Source organism: Apodemus sylvaticus, chromosome 20 (assembly GCF_947179515.1).
Source record: "Apodemus sylvaticus chromosome 20, mApoSyl1.1, whole genome shotgun sequence".
Classification (NCBI taxonomy): Eukaryota; Metazoa; Chordata; class Mammalia; order Rodentia; family Muridae; genus Apodemus; species Apodemus sylvaticus.
Window position 1 is genome coordinate 11,751,051 of NC_067491.1, and position 22,044 is coordinate 11,773,094.

Below are 22,044 nucleotides of genomic sequence, written 5' to 3' on the forward strand. Positions count from 1 at the left end.
GGTGTTTATGACTTTGTAGACCATCTATCTGGGCCCTTCTGGATTTCAGGGTCACCATTGAAAAGTGGGTCTTTCTATATGACTTGGTCTTTTTCCCTTTGAGCTTTTAACATTCTTATGTTTCTAAATGTTTCATGTTTTGATTATTATGTACTGCAGGAAGTTTTTCTTCTCCAGTTTCTTTGGTGTTCTGTATGCCTCTTGTATCTGTAAAGGAATCTCTTTCTTTTGATTGAGGAAATTTTCTGATTTTTTGTTGTTGTTACAAAACATTTTCTGTACTTTTGACCTAGGTTTCTTCTCCTTTCTCTATATTTATTATTCTCAAGTTTGGTGCTTTCATAGTGTCCCAGATTTCCTTAATGTTTTATACCTGGCTTTTTTAGATTTAACTTTTTCTTTGACTGAGCTATCCATTTCTGCTATCTTGTCTCCGAGACCTAAATGTCTCCCTTTTACAGCTTCCATTCTGTCAGCAAGGCTTACCTCTGGGCCTTTTGTCAGACTCCCTGGGTTTTTCATTTCCAGTGCTAGTTCAGTTTGGTTTTTGTTTAGCAATTCCATTTCTTTTTTAAATTCTACTTTCATGTCTTGAATTGTTTTTGCTATTTTATTCCCCCGTGAATTTGTGTTTTCAGTCTCCATTGAGGCACTTACCATATTTAAATTCCTTGAGTATACTAATAATTGGTATTTTAAAGTTTTTGTACCCCCAAACTTCAGATAAATTGCTTTTCTCACGATATATTACAATAGAAGTGCTAGCTCATTTGTTTGGTTTTTGTTTTCTACAATATGAAGAGAAGAGTCATATTGTCTTGGTTGTTCATGTTTGTATGTTTCTTTAAAAAGGATTTAGGCATTTGGAGTGATGTTTGTGGTGTTTCTTGGTGCAAATATATGATCTCTTCTTTGTTGGATGTGTGTGTATGGCTCTTTGATTGCTGTTACTCTAATCTGATAGGTTGTGGACTAGAAGAATAATGCTTGGGTTTTCAGTCTTGGGGTCTGTGGTGGTTTGAATATGCTTGGCCCATGGGACGTGACACTATTAGAAGGCGTGGCCTTGTTGAAATAGGTGTGGCCTTGTTGGAGGAAGTGTGTCACTGTGTAGGCAGGCTTCGAGGTCTCCTAATGCTGAAGCTATACCTAAGATGGAAGAAAGCCTCCTCCTGGCTGCCTGTAGAAGACTGTTCCTACTTGATGACTTTGGATCAAATATAGAACTCTCAGCTCCTTCTCCAGCACCATGTCTGCCTGCATGCTGCCATGCTTCCTACCATTATGATAATGGGTTGAACCTCTGAACCTGTAAGCCAGCCCCAATTAAATGTTATCCTTTAAAAGAGTTGCCTTGGTCACGGTGTCCCTTCACAGCAGTAAAACCCTAAGACAGGGTCACTCTGGATTTAAAGAGTTCAGTCTTAGAATAGGTTCAGATTAGGTGTTCTGGTTGGAACTCTAGGTTGAGACTCCACGCAGTCCCTGACCTGTGCAGTGGTGGATTGTAGGGTAGCAATGCGGAGAACACTGACTCTGGAGGTCTCGTCAGTAGGACTTGGGGGGGAGGGCTCCAGCTCCACAAGGGAAAGTCGAGGCAGACCAGGGGTACCACAAAGGGCAGGGAGTCCAAAGGGAACGGAGACAGGCTGGGAGGGAGGGCTCAAGAGCACAGCCGGGATGGACTAGGAGCACCCTACAGAGAAAACAATGAGGGGAGGGAGAGCACTGATATCTTACCTGAGTCCCAGACAAGTGCAGCAGCTCTGAGGGGTCCCTAGTTGAGCAGTTCTGCACATCAAAGGAAGGCACAAAGGAATGAAAAAGGCTAGGAGGAACGGCTGAGAAAGGTGACAAGAAAAAACTGGGTGACCTTGAGTCCACACCCCAGTCTGAGTCCCAGCAGGATGGCAGCTGGTGGGCTGAGAGAGGAGACTCTATTTGCATGATTTTCACTGCTGAGTTTTTTCTGCAATTACCTTACTTGAAAAATCAATTATTTTTGCTCTTAAGATCAATGTCTAGTTAACAGCGTCAACTGTGTCTGGTAGCTAACAGAGACGGATTCTCCTTGTGATTTTCTTGCCTTTGGAAACCAGGCAAATAAAGCATACAGAGCGTAAAAGAACAATGGAAAGGTAAGCTTTCTAAATACTGATTTCTCGTGCTTTACTCCACAGACCGCAAATGAATAGACGTGAGTCTTCAGCTTTTAAAACAGCCATTAGCTAGTCCAACGTGGGGGAGATTCTGGTACATTCTAACACTGAGATTTTGCTCCATCCGTACGATTTTAGTGCAGAGGCTGACAGAAAAGCACATGGGAAGACACCCAGGTCATCACCAGCACCTGCACCACCAGTTCAGAGCCAGGGCACTGATCAGAACAGTGGTTCTTAGCCTGTGGGTGGCAACCACTTTGGGGGGATCCAAATCCAATGACCCTATCACAGGGGTCACCTAAGAACATTAGAAAACACAGATATTTACATTATGGTAAATATCTGGGGGTTTTTTGTTTGTTTTTTTTTTTTGTTTTGTTTTGTTTTGTTTTGTTTTTTTTTTTTTTGAGACAGGGTTTCTCTGTGTAGCCCTGGCTGTCCTGGAACTCACTCTGTAGACCAGGCTGGCCTCAAACTCAGAAATCTGCCTGCCTCTGCCTCCCAGACTACTGGGATTACAGGCGTGCGCCACCACCACCCGGCCCTACATCATGGTTAACAGGAGCAAAATTACAGTTATGACATAGCAATGAAAATAAGTTTATGGTTGGGGGGGGGGGGTCACCACAGCATGAGGAACTTTGTTGAAAGGTTGTAGCATTAGGAAGGTTGGGACCCACTGAGCTAGAGCACAGGGAAAAACAGCGGCGGCCTAAGCTGTGGTCCCCACTCTTCACCATATAGGAAGGACAGCCTAGTTCGAAGCAGGGCTACACGTTCCACAGTCTCTTCCGACTCACTGTCTCAGAAACGACTCATCTCCCAGGCCAGGACACTCACTGTCCCCCTCTCTGGCCCCCTAAGTAGGAACGAGAGACTCACAGACTTCTTGGAGGGTGGTGAAGGGAGGTTTGGAGACCGCATGACAATGGTAGAGAAGGCTTGAAGACCGTGTGGTTGTGTTGATGACACAGGAGTGTAGGCTGACTTGGAATGTGCTGAGATAACACAGCAGAGAACACACAACCTCACTTCAAAGTGTTAGGTCTCGTGTGCATCCAGGGGCAGGGGGGATGGCTCAGGGGCTAACGCACTTGCTGTTCTTCCAGAGAACCAGAGTTCAGTTTCCAGCCCTTATACCAGGTGGCTCGCAAGCCCCTGTGGCTCCTGCTCTAAGGAATCCAATGCCGCCCTCTTCTGGCCTCTTACGAACCCACATGGCCATAAAGAAACCAAAGGGTGTTGTGTACAAAGCTAGGTGCGGTGGCTCACACTTGGAACACCAGCACCTGGGAGACTGAGGTGGGAGGAAAGGGAGTTCAAAGTCATTCTTGGCCCTATTGAGCAGTCAAGACCCGCCTGGAATCTGTGAGACCCCGCCCCTGGGCTCCGTGAGACCCCGCCTCTCTGGGCTCCGAGAGACCCCGCTGCAATAAACAAAAGTGTTGTTTACAGGCAGAGGGCACTAGAAAGCTTGGAGACTCTCCTTCTATGCCTAGGAGGAACAGAAAGAAACAGGCAAGGCCTAGAAAGAGGATATAGTGGCTTGATGTAAATTAGGTGCTACTAGAAAGAGATTCCTGAGCGAAGGGTTCATTTCTTATACTTATTTTTGTTCAAAAGGGTTCATTTCTTATATTCATTTTTGTTCAAAAAGTTCAATACCTAAGACTTTTTAAAAGTCATACTAAAAGAAAAAAACCTCATGGAGACAAATAAGACTAGTAATTTATAAATAATCTGCAAACAAAACTATTTTCTAAGCATGTGTCAAAACATTATTTTGAAAGTCACAATATACCAGGTTTTTCAAGTTGTAAACGCAGTATTACCTTTATGGGGTTTTGTTTTGTTTTGTTTTGTTTTTGAAAGATCTTACAATGATTCTGTTAAACACTGCACTCACTGACAATGGAACCAGCCCCTAAGAATTTGTGAATGATGGGAACCTGGGACTCTGGCGAATCAAGTCATTACTGGAGCTGGAGCCCTGTAAGGATGGGGTGCAGGAGCCGAGCAGGGCGAGGAGGCGGCTGCCGAGGGCAGGTGCACACATCTGGGACATGGATAAGGAGGTTCCCTCCTTAGCCACCTACAACCTCTCAGAGTAGTAATTTGAGAAGCTAAAAGTGTCTCTCTGTGGATCTTTTTAACACAAAGACTCATATTTAGAAGCCAGTTTTTATTTTTATTTTTGTGGTGCTGGGCATTAAACCCAGGGCCTCCTACATGCTAGGCAAGTGCCCTACCTTGTGTTACATACCCAGCTAGAACGAGTCTATTTTTATATAGAATATTTACAAAGCTACAGAAGTATTAAATCCAAGAAATATCTTGAATAATCAGTCAAAATCACATAAATATTATATTTAAATATTATATTTAATATAATATTGTATTATATTTAATATATAATATTTAAATATTAAAATGATCACTGTAAAAATTGCTGGACAAATTTATGACAAGAACCTAAGTCTCTTCAACGAAATCCCCAGCCGCGGTTGCGATGAGCACCTCAGTCGAAGCTGCCCAGGGCGTGCCTCCTGTGGTAGTAGACTTCCCTCCACCACTTCCTCAAGCAGTAGTAAGTTAGATAGAAAGCCCAATTCTGCTGTTTTTAGAAGCCAATCGCAACAGCTCCAGAGAACATTTGGAGACTAAATTCACTTATGGTTACTCAGTGTGGTGGAGGTAAATGGCTGTGAGGCTGTAGGGTTCAAGGTGAGGGCCTTCCTCAGGGCTCCACAGACTGGCTCAGACTGGCCCACGCCACTCCTGAATCGGAGCAGCAAACTGCTGAGCTTCCCTGCAGGAAGGAAGTCCTGCCTGTTTTCCTTCAGCGCTTAGTGTAGCGCTGGCTGCTCTCCTGCGCACAGCTGCAGGCACACTTTAGACATTAGAATATTTCTGGGTAGGGGAGAAGGTGCCGCCATCATCCAGCACTTCTCTAAGGCTGTGTAGTTTGTACTTCCTACAACAGTCTTGCAGCAAGGGTTCCAGTGGCTTCCGCCAATCACCCTTATGGCACCAAGGGAACTCACGAGATCTATTCTGCACGCCCAGTGTCTGTGATTCCCCTACTGTTTTCATGGCTTTAAGAAAGCTTCGCATTGGGCGGATGCCTTTAACCCCAGCACTCAGGAGGCAGAAACAGGTGGATTTTTGAGTTCCAGGCCAGCCTGGTCTACAGAGTGAGTTCCAGGACAGCCAGGGCTATACAGAGAAACCCTGTCTCGAAAAAACAAAAACAAAAATCAGAAAAAAAAAAAAAAAAGAAAGCTAGCTTTCATTCTGGAGAGGTACTCTACTTTCCATATATGAAGAAAGATGTAGACAGTGCTTGTGTTGCTTGGTGCTGGGTTGTTTTGGTTTTTTGTTATTGTTTGTTTGGATTTTTTGGTTTTGTTTGTTTTTTCCTGTATTAGAGATTGAACAAACATCTTCACAGATTCTAGGCATGCTCTCAGCCCAGACATGGTTACTTAAAAAAAGTTAAGACCCCCCCAGAGCTGGGCGTAAGGACACACACCTTTACTCCTAGTACTTGGGAGGAAGGGGCAGAGGCAGACCTCTGTGAGTTCAAGGTCTACAGAGTGAGTTTCAGGACAGCCAGGGCTACACAGAGAAACCAGGGGTGGGGTGGGGGGGGGGAGAGAAAAAAGAAAACAAAAAAAGTAAGACCTCTTAAAGAGGTGTTAATGAGCACTTGGCTAGAATCTTCAGAAGGAGGTAGCTAAATATTAAATAAATCAAAGGCTGTTTTTCATAGTGACTTCAGTGAATACTTTATACTTCTTATCTCCTCTAACATTTTGCACACTGTTTCTGTTCAATCAACTGCAGAACTTCGTGACAGAGCTGAGTGGTGGGCTCTGTAATGGGGTAGCATCCAGGAAGCCTCTTTTCCAAAGCTGGCATGTGAATAAAGTACCTGGAACCACAGAGAGAAACAAAACACCGTTAAAAACGAGACCTTTCACATTGGCTCAGGCAGTAAGTTCACACTTACTGTAAGTTCAGTAAAGAACAGTAAGTTCTGGCACAATGTTGGAGGGGTTGGGGCGGGGTGGGAGGACCCTTAGCTACGGAACTCGGCATGTCCAGACTTCCAACCTCCCGAGCTCAGGACTTAGAACATCTTTGCCATGAATGCATTTCAGCATTTCTCTTTACCTGAAAAAGGAATTATTAATAACGGCTCTGCCACCTAGGCAGTGACCAAGACAAGACGGGACTGTCTTCACTGAAGTCTATGCTAAGGATCCTGATGCTGGCCTCCTTAGACCGTGCACAGCAAGGAGAAGAGAACCAAGCTGACATAACCCATCTAGACCAGGCAAGAGGAAAGAGGAAGGTTATCTCCCATAAAGATATAGGCAGCCTTCAACCACCTCCTCGGGTAGCATCAAAGAACGGTTCTCAGCCCTGAGTGAAGACCAGAATCACTTGGGGTAGCTTTTAAAAACGGTCATTCTCCGATCATGCCCCAGGCAAGCCAAAACAGAAGGAACACACCTGGGTCAGTGTTATTAATTACATGATTCTAATAAAAAGTAAGTTAAAACCACTGGTTGAAGAAAAACTAACAAACCATAAACCAGTGGGCTGAGAGGAGACAGAAGGGACAGTAACCAAAGGACACACAATCTCCCTGACAGGTCTGCTGGGAGTTCTGGGTCACTGCTGCTAACCATTTGTGCCAACTGTCCTGATTGCTTATAAAGTTTATAACTAGGTCTTTTATAATTAGGTTAAGCATGATGGGACACGCCTGTAATTGCCGTGAGTTCAAAGTCAACTTAAGCTACATGGTGTGTTCCAGATCAGCCTGGGCTACCCTCGAAAACTGTCTCAAACTGGAAAATCAGGTGTGTATGGGGGGGAGGAGGGGTTTCATGCTATACATACAAAATGCTAAACCTTGGGAATATGCTAACGGAAAGACATTGGGGGGAAAGGTCGTCTATTGGATGATTGTCTAAAAGACAGGGTAGGTAAGAGGTTAGAGCCAGAGCGGAGGAGAAGAAGGGGGCATGTCTGCTTAGCGGGTTCTGAGTTTCTTTTAGATAATGACAGTGTTCTTTGGTTCAGTAATTACGGTTGCAAAACACTGTGAAATGTATTCAGAGCTACCAAATTATATGCTCTAGAGGGGTAAATTTCACGCCATGTCACTTTTTCCTAATGAAATTTTCAAAGGAAGTTGGGGAGAAGGAATTGGGGTGGGGTGCTGAGACTGATTTGTGGGAACAACTTGGAGCCAAATAAGTCCCTTTTATGGTATCCAGAATGGAGCCTCTGATGTAATGCCACATGCAGGCAAAACAGAGTCCACACAGAGGGCTCAATTTCTTCCTTTCGAAGCCAACATAAAGCTGTAATGCACAACTCCACGTCTTCTGGTGTCTCTCTCCGAGCCAACAGCGGGGCTGCGCTGCCTGGACCCTTTTCATTTGAGGCCAAAACTACCTTGCTTTTCTTTAAGTTAGTTCAGGCTGTCCTGCTGAGTGCTCTCCTGGCCTTTATAAAGAAGTGCGACCCCTGAGGTGCGCAGAGGGGCGGGCTGTCTGAGGGAACCAACCCTGGCTACTGCTGCCTCTTACTGTTCTGCAAGGGACAAGATGGTAACTGAAACAAACGGACAGCCAGCTAACTCCCCAGTGTGTCTGTGTGCCCAACGTGTCCCCCTTACTGACTGATCCCCAAAACGCCCCTGCAACAACTAACTTGAAGTCACAGCTCATGCTGTATCACCCCCTCTACAGGGTTTGTTACTCCAAAATAAATCATTACATGTCTGTGCCATGAGAGGTACACACAAGAAAGGCAACCAGTGGGCTGGAGAGATGGCTCAGCGGTTAAGAGCACTGACTGCTCTTCTAGAGGTCCTGAGTTCAAATCCCAGCAACCACATGGTGGCTCACAAGCCATCTGTAATGGGGATCTGATGCCCTCTTCTGGTGTGTCTGAAGAGACAGTGTACTCACATACATTAAATAAACCTTTAAAAATAAGATAAAAAAGAAAGGCAATCTATTTGAGACAAGTAGCTTCTAGGCTGGGAGCACTCCTCGCATGGCAGTGGTCCTTAGAATTGTCCCAGATTTCACCTTACCTGTGATCAAATAAAGTATTACCAAAACGAATGTGGAATTTTCCATCACCGTTTAACCCAAGTACCAGGTCCTGTCATAAGTGACCATGAAAATGAGCAGTGGGCACTTCAGTCTGACTTGTTCCGCCTCACCTGAACTCCTCCTGGTGGTCGTTCCTGATATACTCGGCCAGAGCCTTGCTGTGCTGCAGGCAACTCCTGAGGATGTAAAACTGCTGGTACAGCAGGACGGCTTGGCAGGGAGTCAGCAGCTGGAGCGAGGCTGAGAGCCCTCTCACCACCCCGGCCACGATCCTGGCGACAAAAGCCATCTAGACGAGGAAAATGAGGAAAATGCCATCGCATGCATGCGGACAGGGTGTCACCCCTACCAGCCCTGATTCAGCCGCTAGCCTCATCCAAACTGACTGATGTCCCTGCCACCCTCACTCCAATGCCTGTGGGCTATTCCTCTCCAAAACGCTACTCAGATCATAAACCAACCAGCGAGTATAAATTTAATTTCTTGGGCACCTTGATTTTTGTTGTTGTTGTTGTTTTCTTTTTTTAAGATTACATTTTTAGGGCTGGAGAGATGGCCTAGCGGTTAAGAGCACTGGCTGCTCTTCCAGAGGTCCTGAGTTCAATTCCCAGCAATCACATGGTGGCTCACAACCATCTGTGATGGGATCTGGTGACCTCTTGTGTTGTGTCTGAAGACAGCTGCACTGTAGTCATATAAATAAAACAAATCTTAAAAAACAAACAAACAAACAAACAAAAAACCAACCAGACTGAGGCAGGAGGATGGTGATTTGGAGGCCAACCTGAGCAACGTAGCAAGACATTTCAAACATATTAAAATGACTTTGTCTCACAGCCCACATACGTTCTCCTATCCTTTGGCCCTCATTTACGGAAGGACACAGCAAGATCCTCACGAGATACAGGTCTTCCATCTTGGGCCAACCAGCCTCTGAAATGTGAGCTCGATAAGCCCTTTGCAAACGACCCTTAGTCTGTGACACTCAGTCTAATAGCAACACAAAGGAAGACATCCTGCAGCGGAGTCAGTGGGGGAGGGGGCTGCCATTGCGTTGAGATGTGTATGCAAGGTGAAGGAGGGACCAGATGAGGTAGCAAAGCTAAAGATGCCCAGTCCTAGGAGCAGATGGAGGTCAGAGGTCAGAAGTCAGAGGTCAGAGGTGGGCCTCTATGCAAAGAGAAAAGCTACTGAGAGATCAAGCTCACAGCTAAGAATTGCAATCACATTTTTGTTTTGAACACCTCCCTCTGGTGGTGACCTAGTAGAATGACAGGCATGGACCGTTTGGAATGGAATGGAATCTTCACCAGACTGACCAGTCTTGACCAGAGTTAGCGCCATGGTGGTGGCCCCACAGTGGTAGCTGCAGGAGCCAAACACACAGCCAATTCCAAATGTTCTATTCATGTTTCTACTTATGGGTAATGTCAATACTTTTGCTTAAATTACAAGCCAGTAACTTAACATTTTGTTTGCTACATTTATCTTCAAAGGTTTTCTTTAAAATAAAATAAAGCTAACCTTAAGCCATAATTTTATTTATTTATTTTAATTGACCAATCGGGTTTATGTATAAGTAATATCACAATTTACAAGATGTCAATACAATAATTTTAGAGCCAATTGATAATGGTAAAAAGATTTATTTATTTATGTATTTATTTATTGTATGTAAGTACACTATAGCTATCTTCAGACACCCCAGAAGAGGGCATTAGATCTCATTAAGGATGATTATGAGTCACCAAATGGTTGCTGGGATTTGAACTCAGGACCTTCAGAAAAGCAGTCAGTCCTCTTAACCGCTGAGCCATCTCTCCAGCCCTTAAGCCATAATCTTAATACCTTTAATTCGGGTCTTGAATATAATAGCATTTTCTTTTGATAAAATAATAAAATTACCATGTTTATATATTCACTTCTGCTCTGTAGACTTGATCACAACCCAATGCCTTTGTTTTATTAATTAAGCACAAAATATCCATTAAGCTGGGCCTTGTTCTTCTTGATACTCACGATGGGAGGACAGCTCTGTAGAAAAGACATCATCCAGCTAATAGCGAACTTTGTGGATCCCAGTCCAAGATTTCCCTAGAGACTCAAGGAAACGAGTTATATTCATGAAGTCCAGACTTGTGTCTAAAAGAATTCTTGCTCCCAAACAGGCTTTTATCCCAATCGATAAAATCTTTAAAATCTGTTATCTGTAAAGTAATCTGTAACATCACTAAAATCAACTCGTTTTCGAGAAGATTCCCCAATCAAAGCTCCGTACGCTGTTAACCACAGCCTAACTGAATCAGACCTATAATAAAAACACGCCTCGTACCTGTTGAAAGACGAGCAGAATCTCGTAGAGCAGCGCCGTGGCGGTGTCCGTGTACTCCAGAGTTAGCTTCTGCAACTAGAAGGTTCGGTGAGTCAATACGCGAGCAGAGGCTGGGCCAGAAAAGCCACGCCCCTGTAGATACTTGTAAAAGGATTTCTGGTTAAGATTTTAATTTGCGATGTCCACTTTCCTGATCCACTTGGCTCAGTCACTCTCGGGAAGGGTGCAGGCCCGTAATTCTGAACACTAAAGACTCTGAGGCAGGGAGACCCCAAGTTCAAGGCCGGTCTGGGCAACTCAAAACAAAAAGTAAAAAGAGAGGCGCCGGGGTGTAGTTTAGTGGTAGAGTTCTTTCTTTGGATGTGTGTTCGGTCCCCAGTACCACCCAAGGCAAAGCTGCTCTTGTCAAGGGACGACGACTGACTCACAAAGTGGATTGGGGAGCACACAACAGCCCAGACAAAAGCATGAAAGGTGGAAACGTGGCCGGAGTGGGGGGGTGGGGGGGATGGGCACACACTAATCCCAGCACCCAGGAAGTGGAGGCAGGTGGCAACTCTTGAGTTCTAGACAGCCAGGGCTACACAGAGAAACCCTGTCTCAAAAACAAAAACGGAAAAGTGAGTAAATGAGTTTCTTGGAATTGAGGTGGGCAGTACTCTGGGGACTTTCGGCTTGTGCCTAGCTTCTTCTGTGGCCTGGGTAACCGTGGGGCCCAGGGTCCTCTGACTGCTCCTGAGGTCTCCCGGCAGTTGACAGTGCCCACAAGCCGCTCTGGCCATGCGCAGGCCATGCTCCAGACCCAGCCTCTGCTCCTCCCATACAGTGTGCAGGGTGGACTCTGTTTATCTCTCCTTTCCTCAGAGCAAACACTGCATTGTCTCCTGATGGCACTGACTGTCCAGCGCGGAAGATCTGAATGTCCTGCAGCTGTGAAACCTATGCGCACCCTTTTGTCCGCTAGATGTTGTCACGGGGAAAGACTATTAATGCTCCAGATTAACAAACCCAAAAGCAAGCTCAGCACTTCCCGCCTTTGAACCCAGTCTTCTTGACACCCACTTCTGACTCTTGGGCCAGATTCTAAAAGTCGTCGTCTTATCTCCACACGTTATTTTAATATCAAGTATCTGCTCAGATCCCTCAAACATTCTGAAATAGCTAAGACGTTAGGTTAATAACGAAACGTGTCCTCCTTAGCGTATAGTGTATGCATACTTCTGAATTCTACGGCATCGTGTTCCACATTAAAAGGCAGAAGCTTGGGCCCACATGAGCTGGCTGCATTCAGTCAACGCCCCAGGCTTCCATCTCACCTGACCGTCGAAAAATGCTTCAGCTGAGGTTGGACCCGCCTCGGGCTGGGCATCAGATATGGAGCAGGGCTTTGGAACCTTAGGCTTGCTAATTAGAATTACTAGGAGATTGAACAGTGTCCCCCTAAAAAAATAAACAAAAAGCCATTAATGGGGAAAGCTTCTAATCAGGAACTGGTGGAGTCAAACTTACGACACTTTTTAACTGATCCTTAGACAAGTAGGTGACTATCTTGAAATGATAATTTTATTGTGGGTCGTTTTTTTTTTCTTTTTGAAAAAATTTAAATGAGGATACAATTTTTTTGAGCTGAGGGAAAGTGTAGCTCACTAGCCCAGAAAGCTCAGCAGAGCATTTAAGGAAGTCTGTGATGGTTTTGAGTAAAGCTATATTTCCAAAGTATGTTTGTGGATTATTAATTCTAAGTGACAGGGTAATCAAAATAGATTCTATAGTCAGAGGAAGTGAGTGGTTAGGCTAAGCTCATTTGAAGTGTAAATATGGGAACAGACTGGAAAGAGGAAGAACTGAGGATCTCGGAAAGGTGACACAGCGAGCATGTGGGAGCACTGGGGAGGGAGGACGGAGAGTAAACAGTGTCATAAGACCAGAGGAAGAAGAGAGGATGGAGAGGTGAGACAGTGAGCATGTGGGAGCACTGGGGAGGGAGGACGGGGAGTAAACAGTGTCATAGAATCAGAGGAAGAGGAGAGGATGGAGAGGTGAGACAGTGAGCATGTGGGAGCACTGGGGAGGGAGGATGGGGAGTAAACAGTGTCTTAGAATCAGAGGAAGAAGAGAGGATGGAGAGGTGAGACAGTGAGCATGTGGGAACACTGGGAAGGGAGGATGGGGAGCAAACAAACAGTGTCATAGAAGCAGAGGAATGGAAACAAGCAACAACTGAGAAAGAGGAAAACTGAAGAGAGATTAAAATGGAGACGTGCCACGTTCTCAACAGACCACCCAGGAGTGGACTCCGATGCAGTCACACTAGGGTCTCTTTTTATAAGCTCAAGCTGGGCCTTACTCACCCCCGACCCTGATGCAGCAGGATGGTTTGGTGAAGAAGTCCCAAACCCTCGGCAGGACAAGGTTTTGTAGGGAATGGGAACAGGCAGGGGGGTTTCCAGCCTGACAAGCATCTAATCACATGACTATTGTAAGCCGACTGGAGGGAGCTCTGAAGCAAAACCATCAACAGTCTCCAACAGTCTGAAAGTCCACCTGAAACAATCCAACTAATCTTTGATTGACTGTTGCTAGGAAGCACCTAGGAATTAACTCTGGGGTCCGGGGCAAGGATAAGCCATGGGGTCCTTCCTGGTACTTGTGTGCAACTTGGGTTCAGCTATAGGTCAAGTTTCTCTTAAGATGTAGGCTAGTCCCAAGATGGAGTAGGTTTGGCCTCTCAGAAGCAGGGTAAGATGCTAACTGACTGGAGGGCTGTGGTCTACAGCCTTCCTCTGCATCTTGCACAGTGTCTTATTTATGGTACACACATCATACATACACAATTTTAAAATACTGATTACTGATGGCCCGGTAGTCGAGAGCACATAGTGCTTACTGCTCTTGCAGAATCTCAGGTTTGATTCCCAGCACCCACAACCATCTGTGACTCCAGTCCCAGGGGCTCTAATGCTCTCTTCAGGCCCTCCCAGGACACCTAAACTCCTGTTCTTAGCCGCGCACATACACATAAATTATTTGAAAGTGCAGGCTATTGGCTATCCGCCACAGGATTTCTCTGAAGTGTTGCTATGCCAACGCATCACCTGTATCTCTGAGACCGTGAAACAGTACTACATAGTAGCTCTTTTTTTTGTTTTTGTTTTTTTGGTTTGGTTTTTTTTTTGTTGTTGTTGTTTTGTTTTTTTGGATTTGGTTTTTTGGAGACAGGGTTTCTCTGTAAAGCCCTGGCTGTCCTGGAACTCACTCTGTAGACCAGGTCAGCCTCGAACTCAGAAATCCACCTGCCTCAGAAATCCACCTGCCTCTGCCTCCCAAAGTGCTGGGATTACAGGTGTGTGCCACCACTGCCTGGCCATAGTAGCTCTTTTTAAATTTAAAAATATCAGAAATGTATATATTTCGATGTGCTTTGCAATTCATTGTAATGCACTGCCTCGTGCACTTACTGTACTTTGTAGCAGACATGTGCATACATGTATCTGTTAGGCCACAGGTCAACCCTGGGTGTTGTTTTTGAGACGGTCTCTCTCACCAAGCTCTGGGTTCACCAGTAAGGCTATTTACTGTGACTGACTGGCCAGCGATGCTCAGCCTGTCTCCATCTTCCTACTGTTGGTCTTACGGGCACACGCTGCCATGCCTGGCTTTTTACATAGCTGCTAGGGATCAAGGTCGGGTCCTCATGCCTAAATGACAACACTGATCAGAAGAGCTGGGGACGCTTCAGCCAATGTGTAATGAGTAGATGAAGTGCCTGTGTACTGTGGGTGTGGGCACAGTCACGTCAAGGACCAACACCTCAGATCTCTGGGAAGCTGGCAAAACCTCCCGTACCCACCCCAAGTCAGCAATCAGACGGATGGCAAAGCTGTCCCTGTCCTCCGATCAAAGTGGGAATCTTGGTGGTGCTCCAACAAGCTGTCAACCACAGCTTCCTTTTCTAGGATGGCTACAGCTTGAGACTGCTCCATCTACAGAGACTCCCTCAGAGACTAGATAACTCCTCCCCCTGGTTCATGCATAATGAGCTTTATTAGGTCCTGTAGGTGCCCTCCTTCAGAGAAAGCACAGCCCATCTGCCCCAGCTTCTCTGGCTGTACATCTGTTTCTGTCTTGATTCCCTACTGGGCTGTTGTGGATAGCCCTGGGCTTGTATTTTGATGCTAATTCCACTCCTCAGCTGAGGAGTTACCTTGTGAACCTTCTCCCCACCTTAACCTTCCAAATAAAGGCTTGAGCCAGTGATTGGGCAGGAGGAAGTGGGAGGAGCTGAGAGTCTAGGGGAGGAGCGACAAGGGATAAACAGGAAGGGGAGGAGCTACGGGAGATCAACGGAGAGGCAGCAGAGAAGGAAGTTTGTGGCCTGGAGAAACCACAAGTTCTATGGGATAATATAGATGGAAATAGAGTAGTGTAGTGGGAGATCTGCCCAATCTAGACTTGTAGCTTGTTTTGTTAACTGATTGAGTTGAGTTTTCTTTTCCCAGGGAATTGGGTTGGAAACAAAGTAGCAACACTGGATTACAACAATTTTCCTGTTTCTGCCCCGCCCCACCTCACCCCTCAGTACTGACTGAGGTTACAGAAAAGCACAACTATGTCAGGCTATACATCAGTTCTGGGGATTCGAACTCACGTTCTCATGTGAGTTTTGCTGCAAGCTCTCTTATCGACTGAGCCTTCTCCTTAGTCCCACCCACCCAAAAAAAAGCACTTCTTTCTGAAGCTATTCTAGACATGAAGAACTATGAATTGACATTCCGTCCTCTGCTCTATTTAATTATAGTCCTTTATTTTCGGTAACAATTCCTTTTCAAATTTAAGAGAAGGCGCTTCAAAGTTCTGGGTCACTTACTGTGATAATACAGGAATTCAATTGTAACAATACCAAAATATAAAAGAACATAGAACATGGCGAGAAGGCAGCAAAGAGGCAAAAAAAAATTCCACTTTGGAAAATAATAGGAGGAAATGCTAAATGAATAACTGCTTCTTTATTTCCTCAAATGGGATTTAATTTGAAATCCACCCCTTCCACCAAATGACTTCATTTAAAACTCTCTGGGTCAACAATTTTAGTCAAATTGCAGTTTCATCCAGAAAATAGAGACTTCTAGGATTGATATCCCAGACTTAGAAATTATCGCAACAATAGAATGGTTTTATTATTCGGATTAGTATTATTTGTAATGTATGAATTTAAAATAAATTTTCAGTATATTTTAGAGTACAAAAGTTGGGCAGTAAATAGTCTGTGACGCTGTGGAAGGTGGCATTCTAACACAGCTTCCAATATTCCTATCCCACGGGTACACGAACCCCATATGATCCGCCCCCACCCCTGACTGCTATGTGTGGGCAGGACACATGACTGTAAGTGGCAGCCATTTGTGACTGTGCTGTGCTGGGTGGAAATATGAAGGCCTGCCATTAGTGATGTTTTAGTCAGCCCAGAGGAAATGATCCTGGGGTGAGGGGGTCCTAATCAGATGAACTTTGTACAGAGGGGGCCTTCCGGAACTCACAGATAGAGCCTGTCCAGAAACAAGCCACCATGTGATCTATAGCTGCTTGCTGAAGCATGTCACATGACCCTAGGAGGAGGGAATAGAAATCCCATCAACCCTGCAACCGAAGTGGCTGAGACCAGGAGCAGAGGCCCCAACCAACTCTGCCCAGGGTACTGATCCACGGAGACGTGAGATAATAACTAAGTTTTTATTATTATCTTAATAATTTATCTATTATTATCTTAATAATTAAGACAGTAATTAATAATTTAGCTCACTGAGCTTCTGTCATTTGTTACCTGGCAACAGATTAATACTGTGATCGTGATAATCCTATGCATATCGAAAGTGCCTAAAAATTACTATTAACACCAGACTCGATGTTTAGCTATTGAACACACAGACTGAGGGCTCAGAAAAGGCCTAGCCTTGTCGGGAGGAAGGTTTGATGAAGCTGACAGGGTCAAACCAAGTTAGAACAACTAAAGGCCACAGTTTACAGCCGAGGAAGGGAGTGTTTTCCTGGTTAGGATGAGGAGAGCAGACAGCAGCAGAAGGCAAGCACAAGTGTTTCACACCTTGCTTAAGAAGAACATTTTCTTCCCCTTTAGACCTTCCCATGAATGTCATCCTGCTTCAATCACAAGGACAAAGGCTGCAGGAAAAGAAAATGGCCGGTGGCAGCTAGAGAGACGGCTCAGTAGTCAAGAGGGCTTATTGCCCTTGTAGAGGACCTGGGTTCGGTTCCCAGCACCCACGCCTGGCAGGTCCCAACTACCTGTAACTCCAGTTCCTCAGATCAGATGCCCTGTCTAGCTCAATGGGCGACTGCACACACAGGGTACGCGTAAATGCCCTCACAATGCTCACATACATAAATACAAAATAATAAGTAAATCTTTAAAAGCAAGAGAAACACATAGTGGGCTCTGCCAGGGAAGCCCCACTCGGGCACAACCCAGGGGTAGCAAGCTCTTCTGTGATCTGACTTCCCTGAACCAGCAGGTTAGTGTCTCTCCTTTTCCAGTCAGAGAAGCTTCTCTTCACAGGAGATGAGACCAAGGATCACTGCAGAAGAGGAGGTAAAAAGAGGCAAAGGCCATGAAGAGATGCTTCAAAATTGTTTTTGCCAGACACGACAGCCCCGCTGCAGATATGAACTCACAGCACTCAGGCTGCTCGCACAAGACCTGCATAAGACCAAGCCAGTCAAAACTCCATGTCTTAGTCAGGGTTTCTATTCCTGCACAAACATCATGACCAAGAAGCAAGTTGGGGAGGAAAGGGTTTATTCAGTTTACACTTGTTGCAATTCATCACTAAAGGAAGTCAGGACTGGAACTCAAGCAGGTCAGGAAGCAGGAGCTGATGCAGAGGCCATGGAGGGATGTTCCTTACTGGCTTGCTTCCCCTGGCTTGCTCAGCCTGCTCTCTTATAGAACCCAAGAGCACCAGCCCAGGGATGGCACCACCCACGAGGGCCCCCCCCCCCTTGATCACTAATTGAGAAAATGCCCCACAGCAGGATCTCATGGAGGCACTTCCCCAACTGAAGCTCCTTTCTCTGTGATAACTCCAGCCTGTGTCAAGTTGACACACAAAACTAGCCAGTACACTCCAACATGGTGGCCAATGGTGGTGGCACATGCCTTTAAAGACAGCACTCGGGAGACAGAGGTAGGGGATCTCTGAGTTCAAGGTTACCCTGGTCTACAGAGAGAGTTCTGAGACACCTAGAACTACAGAGAGAAACCCTGTCTTGAAAAAGAAGAGAAAAAAAAAAGGAAAGCAAAGGAAAGTCCAACATGGATGTCAAAGCTCCTGAGATGAAGCATTCTTAGTGGCTGATGGGGGAGGGGCCTCAGTTTTCTCCAAGGGTGTGGCTGTGACAGGGGCCATTCTCCAGTGGATGCCCTATACCCAGGCATACACATACCAATAGCACCAGTCAGACTCAGTATTAAAAGAAAAGAAAAGAAAAAGAATACATGAAGTTGTGAGGGAGATGGGGATGAAAGATAAGAGGAGCCGGGAGGGTCTAAGGATGGATTTGATCAATTGTATATGAATAAATAAATAAAACATTCTTAACATAGCAGAATAACATAAAAGAAGGAAGGCGGGACTTGGGCAACCTTACGGGGGGGGGGGGGGGGAGCCTGCTAACCTAGTCTAGATGGCTATGGGAGAAAGGTTAACCATTCTACGTTCCTTTGGACACAGGTCCTCCTTGTCCTTGTGTATACGGCCTAAACTCAAGTACATTCTGCTCATCTGGCCTTGCATAACCCAGAGAATATCCTCAGAACATAAGTTTTCCAATGCTTTGAATAAGGTTGGCTATAGGGGAGACTTTAGTCCATGTCACTTTGGGCCCCCACTTTCCCAGGTTCAAGACCCTCAACTAGAACCGTGGACAGAGGACAATAAGAGCAAAGACAGAGATTGCACAGTCTGATGTCTTCTTAAAAGACAAAACAACAGAAAAGCACATGCACACACACACACACACACACACACACACACGCACATGCACATGTGCACATGTGCACACACATGCACACACACATACATGCACATACAGAATAAGACCTTACTTCTTAGCTGCCAGTGTGTTCAATCGTGACGATTCAATTTCTGTTTCTCTGAACATCAGTCCTAGCGTCTGTATAATTTCAATACATGCCCTAGGAAATAAGAGAGAGAAAATGGAAAATGGCAAACACATGCACATATGTGTGCACGGCTCCACAAGGTCAGAATCCCACAAAACCCGTAAGCCTTGAGAGAAAGGCTTTCGGGTGGTCATTTAGCAAAGAGTCCATCGAATTCTGTGTACCAAATTGCCAACCCCAGCTGAGTGCCTGGTCTGGGGCTGTTATATGGGAGGTGCTCAAAATGGGTTTCCTGACAGATGGAGAGCAGCAATACCAGGATCAAGTCACAAGCTTAACCATTTTGGAATGAGTATTTTTTTCCTAAAAAAATTTAAAATAATCACTAGTTTAAAATGGTCTGCAGCGATTTTCATTTTTAAGATTTATCTTTAAGTGTGTGTGTGTGTGTGTGTGTGTGTGTGTGTGTGTGTGCCTAGAAGTGGGTTTGTGCACAGGAATGCAGGTGTCCACAGAGGGCACAGATGTTCGATCCTCTTGAGGCTGGAGTTACAGGGGGTGGTGAGCTACCAGTTGTGGTCTCTGAGAACCAAGCTTAGGTCTTCTGTAAGAGCAGCTTCTGCTCTCAGATACTGATCATGGCATGGTGGCTTATCCCATGATTATGATAACTCTCAGGAAGCAGAGTTTTGTGGCCACCTAGATCTACATAGTGAGTTCTAGGCTATCCCAGAATCCAAAACAAGAACCTATTTCAAAAGATAAAATAGCAACAACAAAAAATAATTTTTGAAACTTAAAAATCTATGTGAAGCAAAAGTTTCAACTCCACTAATCATTGATACCGCATATATTTCTCTTTAACACCTTAGAGCGGTGGCTCTCAACATTCCTAAGGCCGTGACACTTCAGTTGTGGTGATCTCTAGCCATAAAATTATTTTGTTGCTACTTCATAACTGTAATTTTGTTACTGTTATGAATCACAATGTAACTACCTGATATGTGACACCCCCCAAGGGGGTCACAACCCACAGGTTGTGCCTTAGAGGGACAATATCTGATTATCTAATTAGTACTTACATCAGCTCCTCAGCCCTCTGGCTTTTGTTCTGAAGTGCGCATTTATCCCTAGACTCTGGCAGATACTCATGAAGTGTGTTCACTAGGAAGTAGAAAAGCTCACTGGTCTGCAAAAGCAAGCGGGAAAGGAGAAGATGAGGGTACCAGTTGTTAAAACTCCACCCACACATAGAGGAACAAAGAAAACATCTCTTCACTTTAAGAAGCTGTATCTTTAAAATTAGCAGGATGGGGGGGAAAGTGTGTTTTACTCCCTGTCAGCCAGATAAGATGTCAAGAGCCAGGGGGTGCCATTTAGGCCTGGCTCAGGCACTGATAAAGATCATCTGGAAGAACATGTAAGATACATTGTAAAGTATTGACTGATGCTAAGCCAAATGTGCAGTGTGATAATTCTGTAATAACAGCAATAAAGGCTGTAGGAGTGGTTTTGATGCTAAGGTCCTATTCCCCAATTGGTTCTTGATCTAACAGTAAGGATGCCACAGGCTGATTGAAGGGTGGAAGGAACAGGCGAGACTTTCGGGTCCCTACAGGAAGCTGGCAGATGCAGGAGAGAGAGGAAAAGATGTTTGCCATGCTTTGGAGGGGGAAAAGACAGCCAACCATATGAGATCTCGGGAGAAGCGGCCACGGGCTGCTTCTACAGGTGAGAAGTTGGGGATGTTGAACTGGGACTGAAGGTGGCTCAGCAGCTGAAATTGGGTGTAGATTAAGGTTGCTGAGCTTGGAATACTGGGAAGGGCACGCTTGCTGAGGTAGATTGGAGGCCCCCAAAAGTGGAACCAATAAGGCAAGTTGAAATTGAACGATTGTGTGCGTCTGTGTTTTCCATCCTGTGGATCCAATATTCTCTGAGGGAGGAGGGGCTGGTAGTGTTGCTCATTCCAGGAGCTTAGATTGGAGTAACAACAGCTATGTGCAACAAAAAGCAGTGTAAACACGGATACTTGTGAAGGTAGATTTGAGATAAAGGGGGTCATTTCTATCTAAATAGACACTCCATTTGAGCAACTAACATTTCTGTGTTCCTGTTCAAGTTGGCAAACTAAGCATGAAAATAAGCACCACCCAGAAAATCAGGCAAGTGGATACAAGTTTGCCATCGGGCACCACCCACAAAATCAGGCAAGTGGATACAAGTTTGCAAACACTTGCAATTGCTTCTCCTTTCTAGCTTTCTGTTGTTTCCCTGGACCTCTGATGACTAGCAACACCCAGTGCTTTCAGATTAAGTAGGCATATGTGGTGGGGGGTGTGCAGGGAGGTCAGAAAAGGGCATCTAATCCCCCTGAAGAGCCCCATGAGAGCGCTGGGATATGAACTCCAGTCCTCTGCAAGAGCCGTATGTTCTCTTCACCACTCGGGATCACAAAGCTCCTTTGGAAAGCTGGAGCTTTAGGCTGGGACCATGAGAGATAATCTTTTAAATAGAAAAATGAATCCTCATGATAGGATTTGAGGATGTTGTCCTTCTTTGTCACAGCTGCTGACTCTGTGTAAAGGAGCATGAGAGCAGACTTGGGTTATAGCAAAGACAGTGAGTGCAAACCCCCAGATCTCCATGGTTTAGACAGAGAAGCCATGAAGGTGTGGAAATACATAACATGCACACGTACCCGTGTGACCTCTAGTTGCTCTGTCCTTTCCTGTTCCACAAACTGAATCCAAAGACCTCCTTTAGTCCAGCTAATGACGTGACACTGAAATGCCTGGTAGTTTCAAGTGTGAGACCGACACTTCAGGATAGCTTGAGTTTTCACAAGAGAATCAGATTTCAATTTAACAAACAGAGCTTCCAGGACATGATGTGTGCATGCATGGTGTGTCAGGCCTGAGTGTGCGGTGGGAGGTAAGAGCCCTCAACTGATGGAGTAACCATGCTGGTTTTTTTTTTTAAGATTGATGGATTGATTAATTGATTGATTGATTGATTGATTGATATGTAAGTACACTGTAGCTGTGGTCAGACACGCCGGAAGAGGGCATCAGATCCCATTACAGATGGTTGTGAGTCAACATGTGCTTGCTGGGATTTGAATTCAGGACCTATGGAAGAGCAGTCAGTGCTCTTAACCGCTGAGCCATCTCTCCAGCCCCAACTATGCTGATTCTTGAGGGTAGGAACTGTCTTAATCACACTTCCATGTCCAATAACGATGAACATGCCTCGGAATGATTAGGAATGTAA

General features: G+C 45.3%; 1 protein-coding gene across 1 annotated transcript in view; it reads right to left on the reverse strand.

The window, feature by feature from the left end:
* Nucleotides 1-5,903: 5,903 nt before the first annotated feature.
* The window catches only part of C20H12orf56 (chromosome 20 C12orf56 homolog), a 57,180-nt gene continuing 41,039 nt past the window's right edge, over nt 5,904-22,044 (reverse strand). Inside the window, exons 7-13 of the mRNA XM_052164958.1 lie at nt 19,854-19,960; nt 18,754-18,843; nt 11,951-12,074; nt 10,635-10,709; nt 10,322-10,396; nt 8,413-8,591; nt 5,904-6,096 (exon numbers count right to left, since the gene is read on the reverse strand). Of these exons, the coding sequence (XP_052020918.1) occupies nt 5,970-6,096; nt 8,413-8,591; nt 10,322-10,396; nt 10,635-10,709; nt 11,951-12,074; nt 18,754-18,843; nt 19,854-19,960 (777 nt within the window). The 3' untranslated portion in view covers nt 5,904-5,969. The remainder of the gene's footprint in view (nt 6,097-8,412; nt 8,592-10,321; nt 10,397-10,634; nt 10,710-11,950; nt 12,075-18,753; nt 18,844-19,853; nt 19,961-22,044) is intronic.